Below are 27,086 nucleotides of genomic sequence, written 5' to 3' on the forward strand. Positions count from 1 at the left end.
GCCACTGAAATGAAGCCGAGTCTGGAACTACACCTCCCGAAACCATGAATGGAAGCTGACATCTGTTTGCCATTTCCGTTCACGAAAATATATTTTAAAAGATCTTTTATATTTTATTTACATTTCTGTTCAGTAGCAAGCTGTATAGGCTTCTATTACTTTAATCTAGGCTATATTAGGCTTTAACCGATTTAGAACGGGTACACATTATTGTGTATCATTATTTTATGCTTTAACGCGGTGCCGCGCTGTGAGCTTGTATATCTGCTATTTTTGAAAAATTGTGACATTTTTAATTTTGACCTGATTCTATAAGTGTGTTTTTGAAAAAAACCTATGTTTCTATGCCAGCAATCTGGCTAGCCATGGTCAAAGAAAATGTCCTTTTCACTTAACTGGAGCTCAGTTAGTCTGTTCTTGAGAGACTACCATATCAGTGGTTCTCAAACCTTTTCATGTGAAGGACCCCCAAAGTGATATGTATATGGCCACAGACCCCCATCTCAAAATATTTCGTTCCAGGGACCACCCAGAAGCAAATATTTGAGTTACAAACGTTTGCTTTAAAAATACATATATTCAAAGATTTTCACACATTTTCACAACTGTGAGCTTGTAGATCTGCTATTTTTCAATAGCTAAAAAGCAATTCTAACCCTAAAAACGGAAGCAGGGAGGAGGTCCTCCTCACGTTCGCTTTATCCTCTGATCATTGTCAGAGCTTCCGCTGCTCCAGACTGTGTGACGGAAGCATTTCGTCGTTGTCGGGTGGAAACCTCGTATCTCCAAGTTTCAAATGTGTACGTTCTTTCGCAAAGTAAAGCCCTGCTTCATCATACAAGGCTGTGACACAAAAGTAGTGAAAACAGCAGATCTACAAGCACACAACGCCTCGCAACGCGAGGCGTTGTGTGCTTGCAGATCGGCTGTTTTCACTAGTTTAAGTCATTTTTAAAATGATAAATGCAAAACTAACGGTTTTGGACATACAAGATTTTCATCGGACAACGACGATTTGCAAAGTGTGGGAGGCAACAGTCTGCCTACTGTACATGAGAACTGACAGGGCTACTCTCTCTCTCTTCTTGTCACAACCAGACTGTCCACGGAGAAATGACGGCCAGATCTTGATTTCATCAGACCGAAATTAGGTTATTACTGACTATTACTGTGTGTGTGTATGTGTGTGTGTGTGTGTGTGTGTGTGTGTGTGTGTGTGTGTGTGTGTGTGTGTGTGTGTGTGTGTGTGTGTGTGTGTGTGTGCGTGTGTGTGTGTTGTCCTTGCAGGAGGAAGGTGGAGATCATGCACACACACAGTCTGTTCACGCTGCTGGGAGAGAGGCTTATGATGCACACCAACACTGTGTCTGTCACCACGTACAACACACTGTATGAGGTAGGTACACACACACACACACACACACACACACACACACACACACACACACACACACACACACACACACACACACACACACACATACACACACACACACACACACACACACACACACACACACACACACACACACACACACACACACACACACACACACACACACAGCTGTGACAGGTTGTGCAAACGAGGTGACCCCTGTCTCCTACACACTGCAACTCAAGTCTGCTCTGTTAATATGTCCGTTGTCTCCCTCTCCTGACAGAGAGAGGTAATTGCGGTTGATGAACTGCAATAATGATGCTGGCTACATCTAGTGTCACTTTGTGTGACATTTGAGTGAATTACCTGGTTGTTTAAATGTGCGGCTATATAATTACTATAAAAATGGGACCCAATGCCTCCCTGCTTGGCACTCAGAATCAAGGGTTGGATTGGGGATCCAAGTCCCTGCGACAAATTAGCATCATGTCCAGGGGTTGTACTTGTAAATCATGACTGGGGGATTGTACTTTCACAATCATATTGCCTCACGCTACAGAAAAAGGACCTACATGTAGGCTCGTGCCCCTGTGGGCCTCACGGCTCTGCAAGGCGTGTGCGAGTCAGATGTGTTGCATGTAAATCAGTATGGAGTTATCTTCAACAAGTTGTTATTGAGTGCATTGAAACATAATGTGTCATTACGCTCAGTATAATGTCCCTCATCTCTCCTTATAGATTCTGACTGAACAGGTGTGTACCCAGGTGGTGCACAAACCCCACCCTGAACCCGACTCCACCGTCAAGATACAGAACCCCAGTAAGTCAACCGAGTCACAAGTTCCAAGCGTACCTCAGCTGAACCCATCTGGTTTTGAAATGGTGTACAACAATGGGGGGCAATTACGCCTGTCACCTGCATGAAAACTTCAACTGAAACTTTAGTGAAATCACTTACCCTACCCTTACAGTATAAGAATGACAAAACAAGAACTGTCTTTTAGGGATGGGTGACCAGTGACCACGATTGTGACCAAAGAAATCGCAATTTACGATGTTATCGCGATAATCAAAATATCCCCAACATCCATTATCCTGGGGCAGAACATTTTGCCAAAAAATAGGAGGACGGAGGACGATTTCACGATAAATCAAATCTCCACGATGCGATTAGCGCAAGTGTTTTTTCATCACAATAAAAGATAATATTGATATATCTGTCTCTGTGTGTCTCTCTCTCAGTGATATTGAAGGTAGTGGCCACGTTGCTGAAGAACTCTTCCCCCAGTGCTGAGCTCATGGAGGTGAGGAGACTGTTCCTCTCCGACATGATCAAACTGTTCAGCAACAGCCGGGAGAACCGACGGTAAGGTGTCACTCTCACCACGCACACGCATACAGTATCTACTGTAGGTCCTTGGTGGCAGGGCACAACGTCCTTTTTTGGCCGGTGAATGTGTTAAATGTTTTTAACACATTCATTAGCCGGTGAAAGTGTTCCTGAGGTGTGTTCCTGTGATGAATGAATGAGTTTTTATGTTCGTGTCTTGCCATCCCTTATGGGATTATAAGACGCCAAACAATACCACATTCACTTACTGGAGACTGCACAAAAATAACAATAAAAGAAAAGAAAAGAAAAGAAAGAAGGAAATGAAGTTCCAAAAACAAAAGTAAATACCGGTACATCACATATACGTTTTATTTGTCTGTTTGTCCCCTGCTTTCCAATATTCTGCGAGTCTAAATATCTTGTGTTCAAAAATCCATCCAAGTCTCTCTGCGTCACTTAACCATATCAAATCTAGGTTTTTACACAATCATTTTTGATGTAGTTCATGATACAAAGGGCCGTAGAACATAAAGTGGACCTCATTCTCAATATCATGTTTGTCACAATAAATGCAAACCCTCTCTTCCTCTACTACTCCTCTATACCTGATTGTTGGTTGTGATATTCCGTGGTCCAGGTGCTTGCTGCAGTGCTCAGTGTGGCAGGACTGGATGTTCTCCCTGGGTTACATCAACCCCAAGAACCCCGAGGAGCAGAAGATCACTGAGATGGTGTACAACATCTTCAGGATCCTACTCTACCACGCCATCAAGTACGAGTGGGGTGGCTGGAGGGTGTGGGTGGACACCCTCTCCATCGCTCACTCCAAGGTGAGGATCACACAGCAGTAATGTGTATGTGTGTGTGTGTGTGTGTGTGTGTGTGTGTGTGCAGGGGCGTCACAAGGGGTAGGAAAGTGGGACTGAGTTACTGGGGCCCAATGTGGAGGGGCCCTAATAACTTTATCTATTGAAAAATAGCAGATATACAAGCTCACAGCGCGGCACCGAGTGCCGCGCTGCGAGCTTGTAGATCTGCTATTTTTGAAAAGTTGTGAAAATGTGTGAAAATCTTTGAATATATGTATTTTTTAAGCGAACATTTCGAACTCAAATATTTGCTTCTGGGGGTCCCTGGAACTAAATATTTTGAGATCGGGGTCCGTGGCCAAATACATATCATCTTGGGGGTCCTTGACATAGGTTTCTTGCACACATTTTCAAAATCTTTCAAAAATAGCAGATATACAAGCTCGCAGCGCGGCACTCGGTGCCGCACTGTGAGCTTGTATATCTGCTATTTTTCAATAGTTAACATTCATGGGGGGCCTGCAGTGAATCCTTGTACCCAGGGCCCAGAATTTGGTGTGACGCCCCTGTGTGTGTGTGTGTGTGTGTGTGTGTGTGCGTGTGCGTGTGCGTGTGCGTGTGCGTGTGCGTGCGTGTGCATGTGCGTGTGCGTGTGTGTGTGAAGCGAGAACAAAAACAACACCATCACACCATACATACAGTACAGTACGTCTTTCGTTTGTTTTACCCGGACAAATTCAATTAAGTCCCCCTGCATCACAAGCCACAGTTTCACTGTTGCTTTACTCATGACATTGAATCCTGTATGCTGAGTAGTGGCTTGCATATCTACATTTATAGTAGTAGCTACAATCCACAAGTTTTGCCTCGAGAGAGGATAATTTCAGCCCTAAAACCCAGAATTCAAACCCTAGTCTAGAGTAAGCATATCTGGGGTCTCATAGCATATCTCCATATACATGGATCTCCATATATGGGTATCAGGGATCTCCATATATGGGTAACTGGTCCGATATTATATATTAATAAAGGATACAATAAAATAAAGGTCCTTATATGGGCAATTGGGCATCCCCAGATGATGCTCTGTTAGGGGAACCACAATAACAGTATTCATAGCCTATATGGCCACTGGTTGATAATAAACATGTAAATACAGTGTTGCACAATTATCAAAATGATAAAACCAATAGAGAACCAAAGTCTGACGTCATTAACACATTCTCTTGTAAAATGTCTAAATGACACGATGATGTCACTGGTAGGCGGGTTTCTGAACTGTCCACAGCCCTCCTCTTGAGACACAGACCGGATAGGAAAAAAGAGCATTAGTAGCGAGGGCCAATTGTATGAAGATAGGTTGAAAATGGGTGAAGTCGTCCTTTAAGTAACGTCGCCTTGAAATGGATCGCTGGCTCATACAGAGAGATGGGGGTCAAGAGCGCCACTGAGTTGAAACAGGGACAAGAGAGAGAAAGAGCGACGGAGCGGGAAGGAAGGTGGGGACGTTATTTCACCAGCACGCTGTCTGGTTTTCTTCCCACGTACACCACCAGGAGAGGCTGAATGATTTATTAAGGCGAATCATGTGCTCTGCAGTGTTACCATGGAAAGTCAAGGTTTCCTTCACACGCTTTTGCTCCCAGAGGTTTTCATTTCAAGGACACTGGCTGTAGACAGAAACACAATTTATTAACACAGCGACGTTAAGTGCCCGTCTTGGCTGCACTGGCAGTGCTGTGTAGGAGGTGAAGAATTTATTGTGGAACTACTTATAAGGAACGTCTTATTGTCTGTTTGATTACGCTATACAGTACATACCTCCAAACACTGCTGGACAGTAACTACTAGTAGTAACTAAGTACATTTTGCATCATATGATGCATCATGCTGCATCATATGATGCAAAATGCATCACTAGTCATGCTGAAATACTAAAATATCTCAAAACACAGATTGAACACACAAAATAACTTGTGTCCCAAACAACAATAAAATAAGATCTGGTTGTCCCAGAGGTGAAGTGGGCCTTTAAGTTTTTTTTGTTTTTTTTGCAAGCTAATTACTGCGCTACATTTTAAATAATACTGTACTTTTGATTACAATACATTGCTAGGATGGGACTAGCAAAAAATATATTATGAATCCCGCACGTTGTGAGTTTGTAGATCTGCTATTTTCACTTTTAGAAAGTTTCTGACACTTTCTGAAAATGTCCTTTCGTAGATTTGTACTTTGGAGTATTTACCTGACTATTAGCCTATACTTTTGCCACCAACGGCATGAAATATCTGTGAATTTTAACAGTTTGTTGATTTTCTCCGGATCGCTCCTCCTCAAACGGTGTCGGTGGATGTAGAAATTGATCGGTCAGATCTCCCGGCGTTCATGGGAAAGTGACCTTTAGTGGAAGTGTGGCTGGTTATTGACGTCTGATCGGCCTGCTGTGATTGAAACCTGTTACCGCGCTACGTGGCCTCATGAGCCACCTCCTCGCTAACAGTGTGTTGATTTGTGGACAATATCGATACAGCTGCTTGACGCAAGCTCAGAAAGCGAGCCAGTGAGTTATAGATCAGTGGGTATTGACAGATATTGATTAGACTTCTCTCTATATGACCTACTAGGGCACATGAGAAATATATACTGTACATGATAAAATTCTTTATTCAGGAATTATTATTATTTTTATTATTGTTGTTGTTGTTGTTGTTGTTATCATCATCCTTATTACTACTACTACGTTTTAAAGTACTGTGTCATAGTCATTCAGCTAACCTCCAAAAACAGAGGGAGTGCTGGGCTTTTAAGACGTTATTGATTAGCTGGTGCTAATTATAGCAACCCTTTTCCCTCCGTCATGTCGATAGCGCCTGTTGTTGTGTAGGTGACCGCTGATCATTTCCTGGCCTACCTTCCCCCCCCACCCCCCTCCTCCCTTAAAGACGTTTTAAGCATCCTACTGTTGCTAGGAGACCTGTGAAATCCCTTCTTGTCAACACCTCGGCAGCTGTTTTCGTTTTCACCTCTGGCAAATATAGATTATGACTGACGTCATTGACTAGCTTCTGAGAGCTCTGATAGTTGCTATGGGGCTTTTAAGCCGTGACATCATTTTGTAGTCAGACCTCCAAGCAGATTTATTATCAATATCTGTCCCTCGCTATTTCAACAGATCTGAGACAAAAATAAACTACTATTAATAATCCTACCACTTTCCTGTCAACAACAAAGCGAAGAAAAATTTGTAAATAGTAAAAATAGTAAAAAGATTCACGGGCGCTGGGGCCTTTTGGCCCCAAAAGTTCTCCTCTGCCTACAAAATGATGTCAGACTTAACAGCCCCATACTGCACTACACAGCTGCAAACTGGATAGACTTTCGTCATTTTAGGTGCAATGCCACTTACTTGGCCTTTGGTGTTGTCCATTTTTGGAGGGCTCAAGGGCCAAATGACAGGGCAGGAAGGCCGTCCAGAGATAGTCGATCATCTGTCCTCTCTTACGTCCTCCTCCTGTCCACGTGGATTCAAATTCTCAGTCCACAGAAGTCAGCATGTCCTCTATGGAAGTGTATCACACACTGAACAAAGTCCATCTACAGTACAAGATTACAAACAGAGCTAGTGTGTGGGGACTCTTTTCACGCTGTTTCACAGAAATTGCATATTAGAATATTAAAGGAGTAGTTCACCCCCAAAATGACTTTTTTTCTATTGATTAGTCATGCCATGGAGACTAGAGTTCAATAATATTTTTAGTTTTTTGTCGCACAAAAATGTGATAATGTAGCGTCACGGCCGGGAGGCGAACCCGGAGCCCCGATACGCCAGGTATGCACGCTGACCAGTCAGCCAAAGTGCCAGGCACATTGGCGAGAGCCAACGCACATACCGTATAGCCTACAGTCGTCCCCTCTATCTGGAAGCGCGACCACGCGCGCCGGCCAGGATCTAAGATCGACTTTGAAACCGGGGGGTGCAAACACAACCAGGGGGGAACAGTCGTCGACTACTAGCCGGGCAGGCCTGCACCGCCGCCGGGGATGAATGCTTCCCCTCTGCACCGCTGCCACCAATGTAGCGTCACGGCCGGGAGGCGAACCCGGAGCCCCGATACGCCAGGTATGCACGCTGACCAGTCAGCCAAAGTGCCAGGCACATTGGCGAGAGCCAACGCACATACCGTATAGCCTACAGTAACAATAAATTTACAAATTTACCCCCATTCGTTCCGGAGGGGGACCCATTTCGAAACGGGTCCCCATCCAGAATCAATGGGGGTAAATTTACTCGAATCAAATTTTTGTCTTAGGAATGCAACAAAAACCAAAAAATATTATTGAACTCTAGTCTCCATAGCGTGACTAATCAATAGAAAAAAAAGTCATTTTGGGGGTGAACTACTCCTTTAAGGATTTTATTGTTGCTTTAAATTTAGGCCTAGAATTATTTAATGCTTTAACTATTGAAAATTAGCAGATATACAAGCTCACATGCGAGCTTGTAGATCTACAATTTTTGAAAAATCATTTTCTTTTTTTTTTGCAAATCTTTGAATATATCTTTTTTTGTAACTCAAATATTTGCTTCTAGGTGGTCCCTGGAACAACATATTTTGAGATGGGGTCCGCGGCCAAATACATGTAATTTTGGGGGTCCTTGACAAGAAAAAGTTTAAGCACCACTGACATAGAAACATAGGTTTTTCAAAAAACATACGAAGGATTTGTCATATTCAAAGACTTGCACACATTTTCAAGATTTAGAAAAATAGCAGATCTACAAGCTTGCAGCAGTGCCGCACTGTGAGCTAGTATATCTGCTATTTTAAATAGTTAAAGCATAAAATAATGCTTAATATAATGCGTTCCCGGTCTAAATGGGTAAATCCTGGTGTCCAGGTGACCTACGAGGCCCACAAGGAGTACCTGGCCAAGATGTATGAGGAGTACCAGCGGCAGGAGGAGGAGAACATGAAGAAGGGCAAGAAGGGCTCCGTCTCCACCATCTCGGGCCTGTCGGCCACGCCCGGCGCCCCCGTGGTCAACGGCGGCCTGGAGATGGACGACAACTCGCAGACGCAGACGCCCGAGAGCGAGGCGGAGTACGGCGAGGGCGCGGGCGGAGCCGGCGGCGCCGTGGACTCCTCCCGCAACCTGCTGGCCGACGGCGCGGTGAAGCGGCCCGACGGAGAGGCCCTGACGGCCGGCGGCGAGCAGAGCGGCACCGTCGGACCCGCCGGGGTCCGGGTGGAGGTGCACGACCTGCTGGTGGACATAAAGGCCGAGAAGGTTTGCTTACCCCCCTTTTTTATTTCATTTTTTTCTTTATTTCGAAAATATTTAAATAATATAATAATAATAAATAATACAAACTGCGCCAAAGTAATCTTAACATCATCATTAATGAGTCATTTGTGCAAAACTTATTGGGACCTATTTTCGTCAAGCTAAACCCTAAACCCCTAAACTTTTTTTTACTATTTTGAAAAACATTTTTAAATAATTCAAATAGCTGATCTACAAGCTCACACCGTGTCGATGTAGATCGGCTATTTGAAGTATTAAAAAAGAAAAGAAAAATCTATTGTGTGTCATGTTGTCATCTTTTGTGGGTCATGTTGTCATCCTACAAGGTGGAGGCCACAGAGGTGAAGCTGGATGACCTGGACCTGTCTCCAGAGGGCCTGGTGGTGGGCAGCGTGGTGGTGGGTGGAGGAGGAGGAGGCGTAGGGATGGAGAACGGACCCCTGGTGGAGGTGGACTCACTCCTGGACAGCGCCTACTGCGCCGTGGTCCAGAACCTGAACGGGAGCCTGGTGGCGCCCTCCAAAGATGAGCCGTCGGCGGGCTCTGGCGTGGGCGTGGGCATGGTGTCCAGCCTGTCGGGGCTGTCGGGGGTCAGCCTGGAGGACGACGGCAACATGGGACCCCTCATCACCCTGGCCGACGAGAAGGACAGCGTCCCCAGCAACAACGGCTTCCTCTTCCCCAAGGTACAGACTTATTATGGACCTACTGACACAGTGTTTCTCAAATTTCAAGGTCTCCCCTTAACTCTGACAGTGCACAAATGGAACCAAATGAACCCGTCAGGGTTCATTTGGTTCCATTTGTACACTGTCAGAGTTACAGACTTGTATGGGTCAATTTAGACCCCCATAAAGGAATCCACAGAGTCCCTGGAATCCACTTTGAGAACCACTGTACTGACAGTCCATGTACAGTACAGCAAAGAAATATACACTAAGGGCACACCAAACTTTAATTCTACCTATGTGGGCGGGTTATGCCAATGCTTTGCAATGGGAATGGAGCGTTGTGTTTTTGCAGAAATCCGCCAATGGCAACAAACTGCTCCGCTCCCACCCGATTGGTTTAGAAACATACTGGCTTCCATTTCAGACTGAAACTAAAATGACCAAAATGCCATTTCCCTGACACTTAAATTCATAGAATACTTTGTCCCTGCCTAAAACTGTAGTAGAGTCCAAAGTACAACTTTTTTCTTTGAAATGTAATGGAGTACCCAAACAAATGTATTATATTGTATCTCTGTCTCTGTTATTGTGTGTCACTCTCAATTTCCCTACTAACTTAGATGGTAGCTGGCTGCCCACTTATCCCAAAGAAAAATAATAATTGCCAAATGCTCTGATTCATCTTGAAGGTTTTCTGTCGCTATGCATTACATAAGTAAGTAGGTCGAAGAGGCTTATTGTCGGTATCAGCCAAGAACGTGGTAGTGTATCAGCCCGTTTACAATGTTTTGGACCCCTGGGAGATGGAATGCTGAGGTGGAGTGCCACACCTACCATTAGCTCCCAGTACTAACCACATGACTTGCCATAGCCAAGAAGAGCTGAGCTACCCAGACATATCTCACAAACCTTCTATAGCAGCTACATTTAGGCTGTGTGTCCCCACAGACCAAAAAAATAAAATAAAAAGCTCTGACCTCCTTTTAGCTCTGATGCGCTGACCTGTTATCCAATGGAATAATTAGCATTAGAGTCAAATATTACAGTACTTTACATTTATCAAGCTTGAGCATTAGCATCAAATGTTACTGGGTGCTAAAACGTAGTCAGGTCCCTTTGGGTATGTGGTGCTAAATGTCACCTTTCCAAAGGAAATGAATGACAAACACAGGTTTTATACAGTAGGTCTTTAGACGCAAGAGATGCATTGTGTATGACTTAATGCCACATTTAATTTAATTACACTTTATTTGTATGTCTTTATTTCTACATTAAGTGTATGGTACCATGTGTTCCCTACAGCAGTGGTTCTCAAAGTGGATTCCAGGGACTCTATGGGTTCCTTTAGGGGGGGTCTAAAATGACCCATACAAGTCTGTAACTCTGGCAGTGTACAAATGGAACCAAATGAACCCTAACAGGTTCATTTGGTTCCATTTGTACACTGTCAGAGTTAAGGGGAGACCTTGAAATGTGAACGTTTGAGAAACACTGCCCTACAGAGCAAACAAGCAGGTCAAATAACACAATGTTCCTGACAGCTACAACATTCATTCTAACCAATTACGAACACCATTCTAATTTCCGCAAAGGTGGACGAGAAGCTTCTCCCGGCGCTGGCGTCCACGGACCCGCTGGTCCTGCCCAGCCCGGACCAGCAGCCCGCCCTGAGCGCCAGCGACGACCTCAGCCTCCTGGCCCACATGACCAGCTGCGGCTCTGACCTGAGCCATGGGGCGCAGGGCCACGGCTCCTCCGGGGGGCTCCCGGAGGACGGGCCCTTCAAGATCCAGAGCCCCCTGGCCGACATCAGCTCCATAGCCGCCGAGGCGGAGAGCCTGAAGGCCCAGGCCCTGCAGGCCCAGGCCCAGAGCCTCGGCGCCGAGGGAGAGGCGGCGCCCGGGGCCGAGGGCGAGGCGGGAGCGGGACTCAACAAGGCCGACACGGCCAGCACCACCTCCGACACGGAGAGGTCAGACGACGGCAAGGAGAAGGACGGCATCAAGAAGATCCAGACCACCGCCACCACACAGGTGTGTGTGTGTGTGTGTGTGTGTGTGTGTGTGTGTGTGTGTGTGTGTGTGTGTGTACTTGTATTTGTATACTTGTGAGGGCCAAATGTCCCCACAAGTACCGGTATGTCATTGCTGTCGTGCAGAAACCTCTGTATTTTTACTTTTTGTGTTTTTTGGTTTGTTTTTGTTTTCGTAAATTAGCGCCCTACTTGATCATACGAGAGCGTCACACGCAGCAAAAGCAGCAGATCTGCAAGCGTGAGCTTGTAGATCTGCTGCTTTTGCTATTTTTGAAGCGGTGAAAGACGCTTCCAAGGAGTGGCTTTGTGTGTATCGTGCGTCCAGACTTGAGGATTGGTCAAGCTTCACATGACAATTTGGCCCTCCAGATAAAATCATTCATTCATTCAGAATTCATAAAAATATAGAACTAAAGAACATAGAAAGTAGAATCTAGAACACAGATTTCATAGCTCTAGAACACATAGAATAAAAGTTCACCGCTTCACTTCGAACCGAGGTTTGATTTTTCAACTTCGATCCTGAAAAGTAACAGTTTTGGACATTCCACCCGACAGAGACGATATAGTTGTTTTAATGGTGAATTCCTGGTGGATTCAGGTTGGGAATAGTTTTTGGTTTAAGCATTTAGAGCTTAGGTTCTGGTGTTAGGGTTGAAGTTATGCCTGGTTTACACATTATTGCCATTATTGCACAGGGTCAATAATGGCAAAAACAAACATAAAAATGTGTAATATTGTCATCCTAAAATGTTGATGTCCTCACAAATATAGTGAAACAAACACTGTATGTGTGTTTTTAAAGTGTTGTCATTGATTAATTTGACAGTGTACAAAGCTGCTGCATGTTTACCAGGCCGTTAGAGAGCCATCTGCATCTGATCAGGAGTGCGACGGTGAGATCGCCTAAAATCTAAAAGACAAACAGCATCTCATCCTCACCTATAAAATGATCAGGCAGGACATTTTAGAGAGTCCTGAAACTCCCTTGAAAGTTTCTCTCTGTTGGACTTTGGATTTCATTCCAATCTATGAGGTAACAGCCTGGGGAACTTTCAACCCCATAGATGTCAGTGCAACAGTGCGTTTCTGCCCATGAATCCTATCCTGGCTGGGGGGAAGACGTTTAATGAAAATGTCCGCCCTGTGTTGTAACACAAAGCGTTTTGAGCTTGTAGTAGACAATGAAAACAGTATGGAGCCCTGGGGGACCTCAGGCAACTAAGTAGGCTAGCACCACTCCAAAAAAATGAACAGTGTTTAGCCTCTACTCCCTCCTGTTGTGACTGTATGACTGACGGTGTGACTGAGTTCTTGTTGTCTTAGTTTGATTGATTGAAGACTTTATTAGAAGTTATAGGAAAGGGTACAGTTCCATGACAGTACAGTTCACTGGTACAAGGTCAGCTAAAAGGATAAACACCTCAAGAAAGCTTTTGGGCTTGTTTCAATTGGGGTCCTTTTTTAACTCATAATAACATTGAATGGCATAAAATACAATGCAAAATAAATGTATATTGTTTAATATTTACAATAGAAAGGTCAGGGGGACCTGGATTTGGCAGTCAATGAAGACTAGTCTTTATTGTCTTTTTTCTTTTCTCTTACGTCAGACAGCGCAACTGTAATAACTGGTTGGACTACAAATATCCCACCGAATCTATGACCTATGAACAGCATTTTCTCTTTCACTTATTAGCCCTCGTCTCTCTCTCTCTCTCTCTCTCTCTCTCTCTCTCTCTCTCTCTCTCTCTCTCTCTCTGCTGCTGTTAGGCCCTCCATGGTCGCAGCGTGGCGGCGCAGTTGGAGCGTGACCTCCGCGTGGACCTGGGCTTCCGGGGGATGCCCATGACGGAGGAGCAGCGGCGCCAGTTCAGCCCCGGGCCGCGCACCACCATGTTTCGCATCCCCGAGTTCAAGTGGTCGCCCATGCACCAGAGGCTGCTGACCGACCTGCTGTTCGCCCTGGAGACCGACGTGCACGTGTGGAGGAGGTGAGCAGCGAGCCCTGAGGGAGACAGATTTTCTATAATCCTGGTCCACACGCGACCATCCATTTGAAAGATAGAGGCTTTATACATTGTCAGATACTTGCATTTGTCCCTTATATCAGTGATACTCACACTCAGGCCTGCGGGCCACTTCCCGGCCCATGGCACAATTTTGCCTGGCCCACCAATCAAACAAAAATATATATTATACAGAATTAAGTTATTATCTTACCTTTGGCCTAATTACATTACTATTACATGAATAATCATCCAGGAAGGGAAAACTGCTCATTCAACTCATTCAAAGCAGCTGCAAAAGTCAGCCTCAGCAAGCGCCGAAAACTTGATGCAGAGAAAATGTTAAAATTACATTTTACTGTAATGTTGTCGGGTGGAAACCTTGTATGTCGGGTGGAAACCTTGTATGTCCAAAACCGTTTTTATCATTTTAAAAATGATTTTAACTAGCTAAAATAGCCATTCTACAAGCACACAACGCCTCGCACCACGAGGCATTGTGTGCTTGTAGATCAGCTATTTTCACCAGTCTTGTGTGACAGTCTAGTAGGGTGAAGCAGCAAAAAAAAAAAAAAACATACACATTTGAAACTTGGAGATACGAGGTTTCTGCCGGACAGTGACAATATGCTCAACCGAGGACATCAGTATGAATAACCTCTCAACAAGGACAGGAATGACTTGAAGCCGCCTCGGTTGACAAATCCAACCCAAACTGTTCTCCTTCTCTTTCTCCTCAGCCACTCCACCAAGTCGGTGATGGATTTCGTGAACAGCAACGAGAACATCATCTTTGTCCACAACACCATCCATCTCATCTCCCAGATGGTGGACAACATCATCATCGCCTGCGGAGGCATCCTGCCTCTCCTGTCCGCCGCCACCTCCCCCTCTGTAAGTGGCTCTGCTCTGCCCCCCTGTGGTGGGAGTGGGGCGCGCCGTTAATGTAAAAGTTACAAAAATCTAACCTCTCGTCAATGATGAGACAAATTGATCTGCACATTTGATCAGACATGATTAGGAAGGTTTAAGATCATCCAATCATGATCAGATCCACCTCTCAATTGGATTAGCCTCGCGTAGCCAGGCTTACTCATCTGCGAAGAAAAAAGCCTGGTGACAATATCAGGCAGAGACCGTTCAATTTCCTCCGTGAGAATTTCACCGGAAGACTGCAACGCATGATGTAACGTCCGTTAAACGCAGCACTTCCGCCACTTCCGCTAGAACCAACCGGAAGTTATATTGTGGCCAGGGTGCAATTGGATAGATTTTCATTTACTGATTAACTCGGCAAGGTTTGCTTATTTTGGTCAATCGTATAAATAAAGGGGTAAATTAAACTTCTCTTTACTGACATCCTGTACTTGGTTCCTCTCATCTGTATATCTTTTTAACAGTCTAATTAACACTGCTATTAGTTGTGATATTATGACTCTGAAAGTTCTTTCTTTTTTTCTTTTTTTCACCTAATTTTAGTCTCTTTTCTAACCCGTCAGTTAATTAATGACCTCTTTACTTTGAGAATGTTGTTTAATTTAACCAGCTTCCTTTTTTCTTTTCTTTTTTTCTTTTCCTTTTTTTCTCTCTGTGTTATTCTGTTTCCTTGTCTTTTTGGCGTCTGTTTTTGTCTGTTTTGTTGTTTGCATGTGCAGAGTTCTAAGAGTAATGCCAACACTGTAAGTTGTGGTTTCTTCCTCTCGCTCACGTTGTCTTCTGTCTTTGCTACTAAAACTCTGCACTGGTTTCTTTACCATTGTGACGGTGACACTAACCCATGCCTGTGTGACATCCATAGTGTTTCTATACATCATTGTCTTCCTCTGCAGCCAATTAAAGCAATTCAATACATACAATTAATATGCCTACAGACTAAAACACATTCCCTCTCTACTGATCGGGTCTCAATAGCCAATATGCCGGCTGGTGTGTAATGTACGTTTGGGCGCAGAGTAGACCGAAAGAAAGAGAATGGTCGAAACGGTAAAATCTGCAGTGTTAATTTATCCCTTCCCACGTGTACCCTGGTGTGGTTTAAGTTCCTTTACAGTACCCTTTACAGAGCAACAAGCTAGAGGCCAGTTACATCCTCATTGTTGGAGGACACCACAGATTGTCCGTCAAACCTGGATTCAGTTTGTGCTATAGTCGGAAGAGACATATTTTACTAAAACCCTATGTTAAAGAGCCTGTAAGATATGTTTTTTTCTGGCTCACTCACCTGATGACACGCTCAGGTGAGTTTCAGTGATGTCATCAGAGTCGCTGATGGTATTATTCCTAACTACACCAGTCTTATGATGCTATACCCTGGGGTGCATCGCCATCTTTTGGCTAAAATAATTATTTCACTGCCTTCACCCACAGTCATTAGCAGAAAAACTACAGCTTATCTTTCATGACATTAACCAAACAAAAACAAAAGGAACGGGTCTTTAAATTAACACTGGTGACTTTACTGCATCGAGAGGAAGTAGTGTAAGGAAAGAGCATTATGAGAGGAAACGGCGAGGGAGGCTCCTCTATAGCGGCGTTGTCGGGTGGAAGCCTTGTACGTCCAAAACGGTTTCGCATTTGTAATTTTTAAAATGATTTAAAATTGTGAAAATAGCTGATCTACAAGCACACAACGCATCGCACCGCGAGGCGTTGTGTGCTTGTATACTGTATCTGCTATTTTCACAGTTTTTTTGCGACAGTCTTGTATAGTGAAGCAGGGCTGTACTTTACGAAAAGAAAAAAAATTAACGTACAAAGTTGAAACTTCGACAACGACGATAAGCTCACTGATTTAAAGACGATGATGACGCTGCTGAAGGGAATGGGAGGGGTTTCAACCTGACCTAAGCCTGTCCCCTTCTGTATCGACGTCCTAAAGAAGGAGGCGGGAGGAGCTGGACCCCAGAGGGGGTCAAAGGGCGAGGAGGTGACCCCAGTGCCTGGGGGCGGAGGCGCGGGGGGCGGAGAGGTGGGTAAAATTAAAGAACCCCTCCCCGGTTATCCCTAATGTAATCACCAGAAAGACCTAAAGAGCACCAACCCCACCCCCCCCCCCCCCCAAATCCCCTTCTTGTCCCTCACCTCACCTCACTGTGTGTGTCTTTACACTATACCCACAACTTGTTTGTGCACAAGTTCTCTTTCCTCGTGATGGAGCTGCACTTTGCCTCTCCTCTTCCTTCTCACTCCAACTCCTCACATCCTTTACCTGGTCTATAAGGGACATGGAGAACGCTATAGCAACAGCAGTTCACTTCAGGGTCTAAACAACCTGCTGCACACTGGATCCAAATTTTAAAGGGGAACTAGGCAAGTCTGTGTGAATACAAACACGTTCCCGCCTCCTCCTCCCCTCTATGACAGGCATCAAACAGGTAGTTAGTTGTCTTATCAACTTTTGTTGATAAGAGAGATCACTAACGAGCACTTGACACTTGTATGGCCCAATCAATTACCTCAGTTCACAACCCCTTTGAAGTTTAAAGGGAGCAATTAAGAGCTCTGGCCAGTTCCCCCTGACCCTGAATGGCAACATTTAACAGTGGAATGTCAACATAAACAGTGGAACAAAACCAAAATACAGCCAGAGGGATGTGTCTTTCTGCAAGGAAACACCCCAGCACAACAATATAGTGGCTGATAGAGGGAAATGACTGCTAAATTATTCATATACATATCGTCGTTGTCGGGTGGAAACCTTGTATGTCCAAAACCGTTTGTTTTGAATTTATCATTTTAAAAATGATTTAAACTAGTGAAAACAGCAGATCTACAAGCACACAACGCCTCGCACCGCGAGGCGTTGTGTGCTTGTAGATCGGCTGTTTTCACTACTTTTGTACGACGGCCTTGCATGATGAATAAGGGCTTTACTTTGCGAAAGAACGTGCAAATTTGAAACTTGGAGATACGAGGTTTCCGCTCGACAACGACGATATATATAAAACAGTCTTAAAGTTACCTAGTTTCCCTTTAAAACAACACGGGCATAGAATGAAAATGTGGTTATTGAGATATAGGTCGGTACGCACACGTGAGTAGTCTAATAGAACTTCAACTTTGTTGCCACCGACCCACTTTGCCTGTGAACCGCTCCCACCACTGAGGCCTTGAGTCCATCCTGCTACCACCGCTCTCCTCCCACTGTGCCCATTACCTGTGTGCCATCAGGCTGTCCTTCCGTCCGTCCACCCGTACTTCCTGTATGTCGTTCAAAGCACTTCCATTTTGCCCCGTTTCTACCATACAAGTTTGGCGAAACACGTTCACTTACCAGCATGCTGACCGAACGAAGGCTGCTACTCCACTGCATACGGTGTAAAGTAACTAAGTACATTTACTTAAGTACTGTACTTAAGTACACTTTTGAGTTATTTGTACTTTACTTGAGTATTTCCAATTTCCAATACTTTTGCTTCTACTCCACTACATCTTGGATCCAAATATTGTACTTTTTCTCCATTACAATTATTTAAAAACTTTAGTTACTAAAATGTATATAGGGCTGAGGTTTATTTAATGTACTGTAGATTTTGTAATAATGACCAAAATCTACATTAAATAAACTTCAGCCCTATATACCGGTACATTTTGGCCTACTGAAAATAGCCGATCTACATGCTCACAATGCGTTGCGATGCGACCCATTTTGAGCTTGTAGATGTGCCATTTTCAAATGATTTCTATACATTTGAAAACTTTAAATGGGACATTCTGCATAATGAGTACTTTTGCTTTTTGTACTTTAAGTACAATTTGATGCCAATACTTTTGTACCTACTCAAGTAAATTTTGAATTCCTAACTTTTGCTTGTAACAGAGTATTTCTACTTTGCAGTATTGATGCTTTTACTTAGGTAAACAATGTGAGTACTTTTCCCACCACTGTCCGTATGACATGACAATAAACGACGGCACGTGCCCAAACCCAATCTTCAGCTGCATTATAGCATCTCTAAGACGCTTCTTGTCGCCCACCGACAGAGACTACACCGTTACCTTCCATCTCCTTTCTTAACGCCAACGGGAAGAGCATGGATGCATCTCAGTGTGTCAGCGGCGTGCACGCTCGCGGCGCGCGTGTGTTGCTAGCTAGTGAGAGCCATTTGACAGTGCCTCCCCTCTCCTCCCCTCTCCCTCCTTCACCCCTTTTTCCCGCGCAGACGGAGCTGGAGAACATCGAGGCGACGCAGGGCATGTCCTCAGAGACGGCGGTCACCTTCCTGTCGCGCCTCATGGCCATGGTGGACGTGTTGGTGTTCGCTAGCTCCCTGAACTTCAGCGAGATCGAGGCGGAGAAGAACATGTCGTCCGGCGGGCTGATGAGGCAATGCCTCCGACTGGGTATGTGTGAGTTTGACTTTTTTTCTCTTCTTTATTAACCTTTTCTTTAAAAAAAACACCACAGACCTTTACACCTGGCATGAACATGGGTCCCCGGCTGGTCGCATTCCAACAGCGGTACTAGAAACGCAGAACATTTGAGGGGTGAAAGAAGAACACCGCCCCCTGCCGTGCAGTAACTTTGTTTTTGGGCAAAGTGACTTATTTATTTGTCTCAAAAGTCAAATTAGCCTTCGTTATTTTGGGGGATGAACAATTATGTGTAGAACATATATAATAAGTGCAATATCAGTTATATTACCAATAACCCATTTGGCTGGCCAATTGAAACACTGTAAACATTATTTACGTAGTTACTGCACTGTGGCTTTATAGGGCAGCGTGGTTGGTCACAGATGGATTAAGACAACTTCTTGTACATGCAAACTAACATTGTATACTCACAACATGCACACAATGAATGTACAAATTTCAGACCCTCCAGAAAAACGTGATTATGCGATCGCATAAATCAGCCTTTTGACAATCATTTTAAAGTCGGTGCATATGGGCCAGTGATGCATTTTAATGGCAGGTGTAAATGTGATCTGACTAGTTAACATCTGGACTCACTCTGTGGATGCAAGGTGCATGTTATTATCACCAGGGGTAGATTCTACTGGAGGCAGACTGCAGGAGGCATAGAAGGCAGGGACTGATTTGTAAATGAAAATCAAGTATAAAATACAAAATATATCATGGAGTCACATGCCCCTCCCAGCAATTTTAGATCTATAATAAAAGTTTGCAGGCTTGTATTAGTAGGAGCTTCAGAGCATATTGGCTCCAGAGTCAGCTGTCAGTAGACTTTGCAAGTTCCCGTTTGTTGTCCCTTGCTCCTAACAAGCAGTCCAAACAACATCTGTCAAAAAGCCAATTTGTACACATTACTGGAGAGCTGAGAGTAAACAGAGAATCTAAACCGGAATTAAAATTAGCTGTGATTTCATGACAGTTTTGTCACCACAATCACTTTTTCCGAATCAGGAAAATCACAGAACTGTTAAATGTTTTTGTGTTTGTGTGTGTGTGTGTGTGTGTGTGTGTGTGTGTGTGTGTGTGTGTGTGTGTGTGTGTGTGTGTGTGTGTGTGTGTGTGTGTGTGTGTGTGTGTGTGTGTGTGTGTGTGTGTGTGTGTGTGTGTGTGTGTGTGCTTGTGCTTGCGCGCGCCTAAACTGCTTGTTTAGGAAACAGAGCTAGCAGTGGGGGCTCCTTTCACATTCTTTCCAAAATCGCACATTAGGACAAAGGTTTTCAAACGTGACTGAGATCTTATTTTGCTTCTATCCATGCGAGGTGGAAAGAGAACGGTTATTGCCAGAAAAGGCTGCACAATTTACTCAAATCACACAGCACCTCGGGGTGAGAGACAGAGAGAGAGAGAGAGAGAGAGACAGAGAGAGAGAGAAAGAGATTTTTGTGGATGAAAGATAAATGACTATCTTTCATTCACAAAAATATACAGAGAAAGCATAACTATGTATGAATGGTGATTATTCATGATTAACTGATTAATTATTAATCTCTGATTAATCTGATTCTTTTTTTTTTTTTTTTTTTACATTATAGACAGCATTATAGACATTGTGAGGACCATTTTCCTTGTCCTCACTTGACAAATTCAGGCTGGTGTTGGGATTAGGTATTTAGATGTTGGGTTTAGGCCAGGGGTTGGGGTTGGAGCTATGCTGGATTTACATATACTTGTGTGTCATGCTCCGAAAATAGCAGATTTGCTATTTTCTACAGAGGCATGATGCAAAGAGGTAAGAGGCTAATTGTATAATTGTACATCTAAAATCACGTAATGGCACATTGTCAACTTCTGTTATTGATCATCAGACTGTTTCCCAATGTGAAACAAAACCTTTGTAGTCTTGTCAGGCATTTTGTCCTCACTCCCTGGTGTATGGTTGTAACTGAGTCTGCTATGTGTCATATGTGTGTGTCTACTGCAGTGGTTCTCAACCTTTCCAGGCCATGACCCCCCAAAATAGCAGAGGCATAACATTTTGTATAACACGGTTCTATTGTGAAAATAGCAGATGCTCACCTTGAGAGGCCTTGTGAGCATGTAGAGCGGCTATTTTCGCAATTTCTGCCTCTAATATTTGACAATTTGGCCAATGTTTAATTTGTCATTTTAGAGGTATTAAAAAGTCCTTAAATTGTCACTTTAGAAATGTGTGGATATCCTCTATATACTTACACTTTATTGGTTTGTTTACCGTTGAGTGAGAAAACATTGCACATTATGTTAATCATCTGGGGACCCCCCAAAATAATTTGGTGACCCCCCCCCTGGTGGTCCCGACCCACAGGTTGAGAACCACTGGTCTACTGCATGCTATATATCGTTGCTATTGGGCAGAAACCTCCTATCTCCATACTACTTGATCACACTACAGCTTCAAACCAAAGCATCAAGAGTAGCAGATCCTGGAGCTGCGGCGAGTGAAGTGATACCCTTTTTAGCTCGTATAGATCTGCTGCTTTTGCAACTTTTGAATTTGAATCCTGAAAAGTAACAGTTTTGGACATATGGGGTTTACACCCGAGTGAGACGGCGCTTACCTGTACCTCTAAAGCTGTAAACTACTGTATGATGACAGGTTTTAGACAACTCCTAAAGCATTTGTTTTCATCGCACTCATAGAAAAGAAATATCGTGTCTCGTATCTCCAAGTTTCAAATTTGTATGTACCTGTAAGTAAAGCCCTGCTTCATCATACAAGACTGTTACAAAAAAACTAGTGAAAACAGCAGATCTACAAGTGCCTGCCAAAATAGTTGTTAGTTGCTGTAGAATTAGTCGACGAAAATGTAAAAGGTATTTAATAGACCAAAACTAAAACATTTCGGATGACTAAAATATGACGTATTAACTCATTGAAAATGTATTCAAAAGAATAAAAATCAAAATCAAAATGTGCAATCAACACTGGTCAGTAGGATACAACAGCAGTGACAACACACAGAAATGTGTGTGGGGAAGAATTAATTGGCAACGACTACATTGTGGAGAAGTGTTGAAAGCTTTGCCAGCTCCTTCGGGGCATGTTGCATCACAAGGGAAGTGTTAATGTCATTCACCTGAAGGTTTTTCTGCTAATTGGCCTGGGCCCAGAGTAATTTAGTTTGCCCTGAGCCCATTCTTCCACTAGCACCGTTGTTAACAATGGGGTCGGACTCGGGAATATTTCGTCTATGTTCGTCTATGTTTATTGTCAGGCTGAAACCTCGTATCTCCAAGTTTCAAATGTGTATGTTTTTTCGTAAAGTAAAGCCTTGCTTCATCATACCTTCGGCACAAAACTAGTGAAAATAGCAGATCTATAAGCACACAACTTGTAGACCATCTATTTTCACTATTTTAAATTATTTTTAAAATGATAAATACAAAACGGAACGGTTTTGGACATACAAGGTTTCCAAACGACAAAAACGATTTGCGGACCCATTTTTATGAGTGGCAAGTAAATATAGTTTTTGTTAAGTGTCAACAAAACAAAAACATGTTGCTATGGTTATTGTGACAAATATGTCAATAACAACTAAAATGTTGTTTAATTGAAAATGTTAAACTATATTTTTTTAAATGACTGAAATCAGTGGAACAACATTTTCCTGAAAAATCTGCTGGTTTGGAAGAATATAGTCTAGTATAGTTGCTCCAGAACTCAAACGGTGAAGTTAAAGTGTCAAGCCAGTTTAAAAAAACACTGTCTGGGTCTCCGGGGCTACATATCTCTGTCTGTCTGAGAGCAGTTTTTTTTTTACTAGCCAGAACTTTTCAGCTGTCAAACCCTAAAAATAAAATTACATGTAAGATTGCAGAAGTGATTCTGTGTTTTTATCCTTCCAAGCTGTCAGTCATGGCTAACTTTCTCTCTCTCTCTCTCTCTCTCTCTCTCTCTCTCTCTCTCTCTCTCTCTCTCTCTCTCTCTTTTTTTTCTTTTTCTTTTTTTTTGTGTCTGTACAGGTGTGATTTGAAAGCCATCTACCAAGGTGTGATACTTACGGTTCTCTCTCCCCAACCCCTTCTCTCTGTCTCTGTCTCTGTCTCTGTCTCTCTCTCTCTCTCTCTCTCTCTCTCTCTCTCTCTCTCTCTCTCTCTCTCTCTCTCTCTCTCTCTCTGACAGTGTGTTGTGTGGCGGTGAGGAATTGTTTGGAGTGCAGACAGAGACAGAGAGACCGGGGATGCAAGTCATCCCTAACCAGCAGCAAGTCTCAGGACAGCCTCCACAGTGCCTCCACAGCCAGCAAGGTAGCACACGCACACCCATGCACGCACTAGGGCATTCACGAAGAGTGATTTTTAGTATTCGAATTATTCAACCTCAAAGTATTCGAATAGTCGAATATTCGACAGCACTGGTCAAACTGGCCAAACTGTCAAATATTAAGTAAGCAAGAGGCGAACATTGTGAAAATAGCAGATCTACATGCTCACAAACTCACACACACACGCACACACACACACACGCACACACACGCTATTTCTGAACAATGTAGGCAAACCTTGACATAATCTCTCTAGCACAAAATCTCTTCAAATGAGGGTCCACAGACAACATTGATATCCTTGACATGACATGTTTGACAAGCACTGGTATACACACACACACACACACGCATGCGCACACACACACACACACAGACGCGCACGCACATGCACACACGTATCGTACGCATACACACACTAATGAGCTGACATGTCTCCCATGCAGCAGGACCCAGACAGACTACTGCAGGACGTGGACATAAATCGCCTCCGAGCTGTGGTCTTCAGAGATGTGGTACGTGTGTGTGTGTGTGTGTGTGTGTGTGTGTGTGTGTGTGTGTGTGTGTGCGTGTGCGTGCGTGCGTGTGTGTGTGTGTGTGTGGGTGCGCGCAGGTTTGTGTGGGTGGGGGACTGGAGGATATGTGGGTGTGGGTGTGTGCATCTATTTGACCTTGACTTTGCTGGATGAGTGTAGACGTAACGGTGAGTGCGTGTGAGGGTGTGTTTATGATTACGCTGGGTGTGTGTTTTGCTGTTTTCTTTTTTTTTTTTTACATCAGCCTTGACGACCATGCAGTCTTATGCAAACAAAGGTTAAAATGTAATTTAGATAGTTTGTATAGTTTCACTGTACAGACTGCAGATTATTTATTTTTGGATATTATACAGTTTTAACTGATGAGAGTTTCTTACCTATGATCCTACTATCTCTTTATCTTGTGTTTCTTTGCTTACTGTAAATCAGTGGTTCTCAATCTGTGGGTCGGGACCCCCAGGGGGGGTCCTCAAATTATTTTGGGGGGGTCCCCAGATGATTAGCTTAATGTGAAACATTGTTTTCTCACTCAACAGTAAACAAACGTGTATAGAGGGTAGCCTATGTGCACATTTCTAAAGTGTCTATTTAAATACTTTATAATACCTCTAAAATGTTAAACATTGGTCAAATTGTCAAATATTAGAGGCAGAAATTGTGAAAATAACATGCTCACAATGTGAGCATGTAGATCTGCTATTTTCACAATATAACCGTGTTATACAAAATGTAATGCCTCAACTCTTAGTGCTCGTCAGGGTGGGGGGATTCCTAGAAAAAATATGATTATTTTGGGGATCACAGGCTGAAAAGGTTGTGAACCACTGCTGTAAATCACTCTGGATTCTTGCTAAATCCCTATATTGTAAATCTTAAATTGTGTAAATTGTGTTTGCTGCTGCTGCAGGACGACAGTAAGCAGGCTCAGTTCCTGGCCCTGGCCGTGGTCTACTTCATCTCCGTCCTCATGGTCTCCAAGTACCGCGACATCCTGGAGCCCCAGCGCGAGATCGGCAGGTCCACCAGCCTATCGGGACGGAGCATCCGCCACGAGATCAACTCCCCCACCAGCACAGGTTATTGTTGGCCACTCAGCGTTTTTCTGTCCGCTCGGCCACCACCGCAGTGGAATGTAAAAGAAAAGAAAAAAGAAAAGAGAGATGATGAATAATTAATTAGTCATCCAAGGCAATAGAATGGTACTTTACCAGTGGGGGCCAGTGATGACTCATCATTTTCTCTGCTGTGTAATCAATGCATAAGAACCTTTAAGCTAACAGTGATTTAGCCGAGTCATTCGATAAGGGGTGGGAGAGTTGAGCGAAGTAAAGGGAGGGGGAGAGAGAGATAGAGAATGGGCGGGGGAGACAGACCAGATTCAAATGAGTGATTGTTTACAATAGATTGTCGTAAAAATGTCTTTTAAAATCACATTTATGCAACGGTGCCCTCCTTTGAGACACAGAGTGAGTGGGCATAAAATGGTGCTGTCTTAGGGCCGATGCATACTCCACTTTTAGAGCCGAATTTATTTTGGTTCAGCTGTCTAAACCACAATATGACATAATTCAGAGGTTCAGCGGGGTGGGTATCGCCATTAATTCGGCTGTTCGGTGCTGCTGAGATTTTGTGACTAAATTCGTCTCTAAATGTGGAGAATGCATTGGCCATTTAATGAGCATTTTAGTGAGGAGCAGGTATATGAACATGACATATACCTGGTGAAGTTCTTCTATATAGGCTTAATGTATACAGTGTCAGAAGATAACTTGAACCACCTGAACCCTATATGGTTGACCGAAGTCCCTCGGGGCTCTATGCTAGTGACTTTTCTGTTTTCGTGCCGCATTGCATATCTTCGCTAGCCATAAGCTTAGTTTAAGCTCGTAGATCGGCTGCTTTCGACAAAGGTATTTAAATGTTAAATGCAGAGTGAAAACTGAAAAGACACTATAGCATGTTGTTGCTGTCATGCAGCCATATATTAGCTTTTTATGTTTTTTTGATGTTGTAAATTAACACCCACTTCATCATACTACAATGTCACACAAAACGCATGAGCTTGTAGGTCTGCTATTTATTTAGAAAAGTAACAGTTTTGGGCATATGAGGTTTCCACCCGTCAGAGACAACAAGCCATAGGGCTTAAATGGTTAAAACAGTAGTTCACTCAAAAAATTAGAAGTTCACTTATTAGAAGTTCACTTATTAGAAGTTCACTTATTTTCTATCAATTACACACCCCATGAAGCCTTGAATTCATGGATATTATTTAGTTTTTGCCGTATTTCTGAGCGAATAATTTGATGACCGGGTGGCTTCTCAGTTGGAGACTCTTTCGTCAAATTAATGGCATAAATGTATTGGCCTCACAGGGTGTGTAATTGATATAAAATAAGTCCTTCTTTGGGAGAACTACTTCTTTAATTACAAAGTGCTCTTCCTACTCTTACGGCTGGTCTTCGTCATGTCACTGACTCCTCCTCTCCTGTCCTCTCCTCCGTCCGTTCCAGAGCATCCGTCCTCGGCCTTCTCCGACCGCGACAAGCAGACGCCCACCCCGGTGGACGACTCGCCCCGGGCCGGCCTCCCCCACACGGACTCTGGCATCGGGGACGAGGGGGGCCACGTGGCGGGCTCCCTGAACGGCTCCGACATGGGCCTGGGCGGTCTGGGCCTGGGCCTGGTGGGCCGGGAGACGGACCGGGACCGGGACAGGGACATGGGAGGGGGCGGGGGCGGGGCCGACCTGCTGTGCAGCCTGTCGTCAGACGTCCGGACCAGGTCTCAGGAGAGCCTGCTGGACTCCCCCCACAACCCCAACTCCGCCCCCGGACAGGGCCCACCCTCTTCTATCTCCAGCATCAGCCAGACCAACAAGGGCATTAACGTGAAGGTGGGCCGCCTTTATTCAAGTGTGCATGTGTGTTTGAGTGTGTTTGTGTGTGCGAGTGTGTGTGTGTGTGCGAGAGTGAGTGCCTTCGTCAGTATGCAGCGGTGCGTTGAAGAGCTTGCAACAAAGGCATTATGCTATCATCCGTTTCACATAAGACAACATACTGTATAGTCAACGACCACAAATACAGACACTTTACTCAGTTGATTTGTTTTTTGATAAATTATTTTTTATCCCTGTCATCGGGGGTTTACCAAAATGTGTTCGTTTAGCACCACAATCATTTAACCATTATTTTACTCTTTGGCTATTAAAAAAATTGAAAGTTTGTGATCTATAAAATCTTTGAATATATATTTTTAAAGCTATACTGTGTAAGTTGCTCAACTAGTGGTCAGTAGCGGTATAGCAAACCGCGGTCGCGTCTGCTTTTTTCGGCCGTTT

The 27,086-nt window shown here is 43.9% G+C and overlaps 1 protein-coding gene across 1 annotated transcript in view; it reads left to right on the plus strand.

Moving 5' to 3' along the window:
- Positions 1 to 27,086, plus strand: part of LOC308304331 (neurobeachin-like) — a gene marked incomplete at both ends in the record, with an annotated part of 237,983 nt that overhangs the window by 165,650 nt on the left and 45,247 nt on the right. Inside the window, 16 exon segments of the mRNA XM_080748915.1 lie at positions 1,288 to 1,396; positions 2,117 to 2,198; positions 2,621 to 2,744; positions 3,349 to 3,541; positions 8,423 to 8,812; positions 9,157 to 9,516; positions 11,094 to 11,534; positions 13,310 to 13,530; positions 14,286 to 14,439; positions 15,201 to 15,224; positions 16,424 to 16,513; positions 18,708 to 18,888; positions 23,069 to 23,193; positions 23,660 to 23,725; positions 24,654 to 24,822; positions 26,260 to 26,642. Coding sequence (XP_080605041.1) covers positions 1,288 to 1,396; positions 2,117 to 2,198; positions 2,621 to 2,744; positions 3,349 to 3,541; positions 8,423 to 8,812; positions 9,157 to 9,516; positions 11,094 to 11,534; positions 13,310 to 13,530; positions 14,286 to 14,439; positions 15,201 to 15,224; positions 16,424 to 16,513; positions 18,708 to 18,888; positions 23,069 to 23,193; positions 23,660 to 23,725; positions 24,654 to 24,822; positions 26,260 to 26,642 — 3,112 coding nt within the window.

Source organism: Nannobrachium achirus (assembly GCF_963921795.1).
Source record: "Nannobrachium achirus genome assembly, chromosome: 19".
In the NCBI taxonomy this organism is placed as follows: domain Eukaryota; kingdom Metazoa; phylum Chordata; class Actinopteri; order Myctophiformes; family Myctophidae; genus Nannobrachium; species Nannobrachium achirus.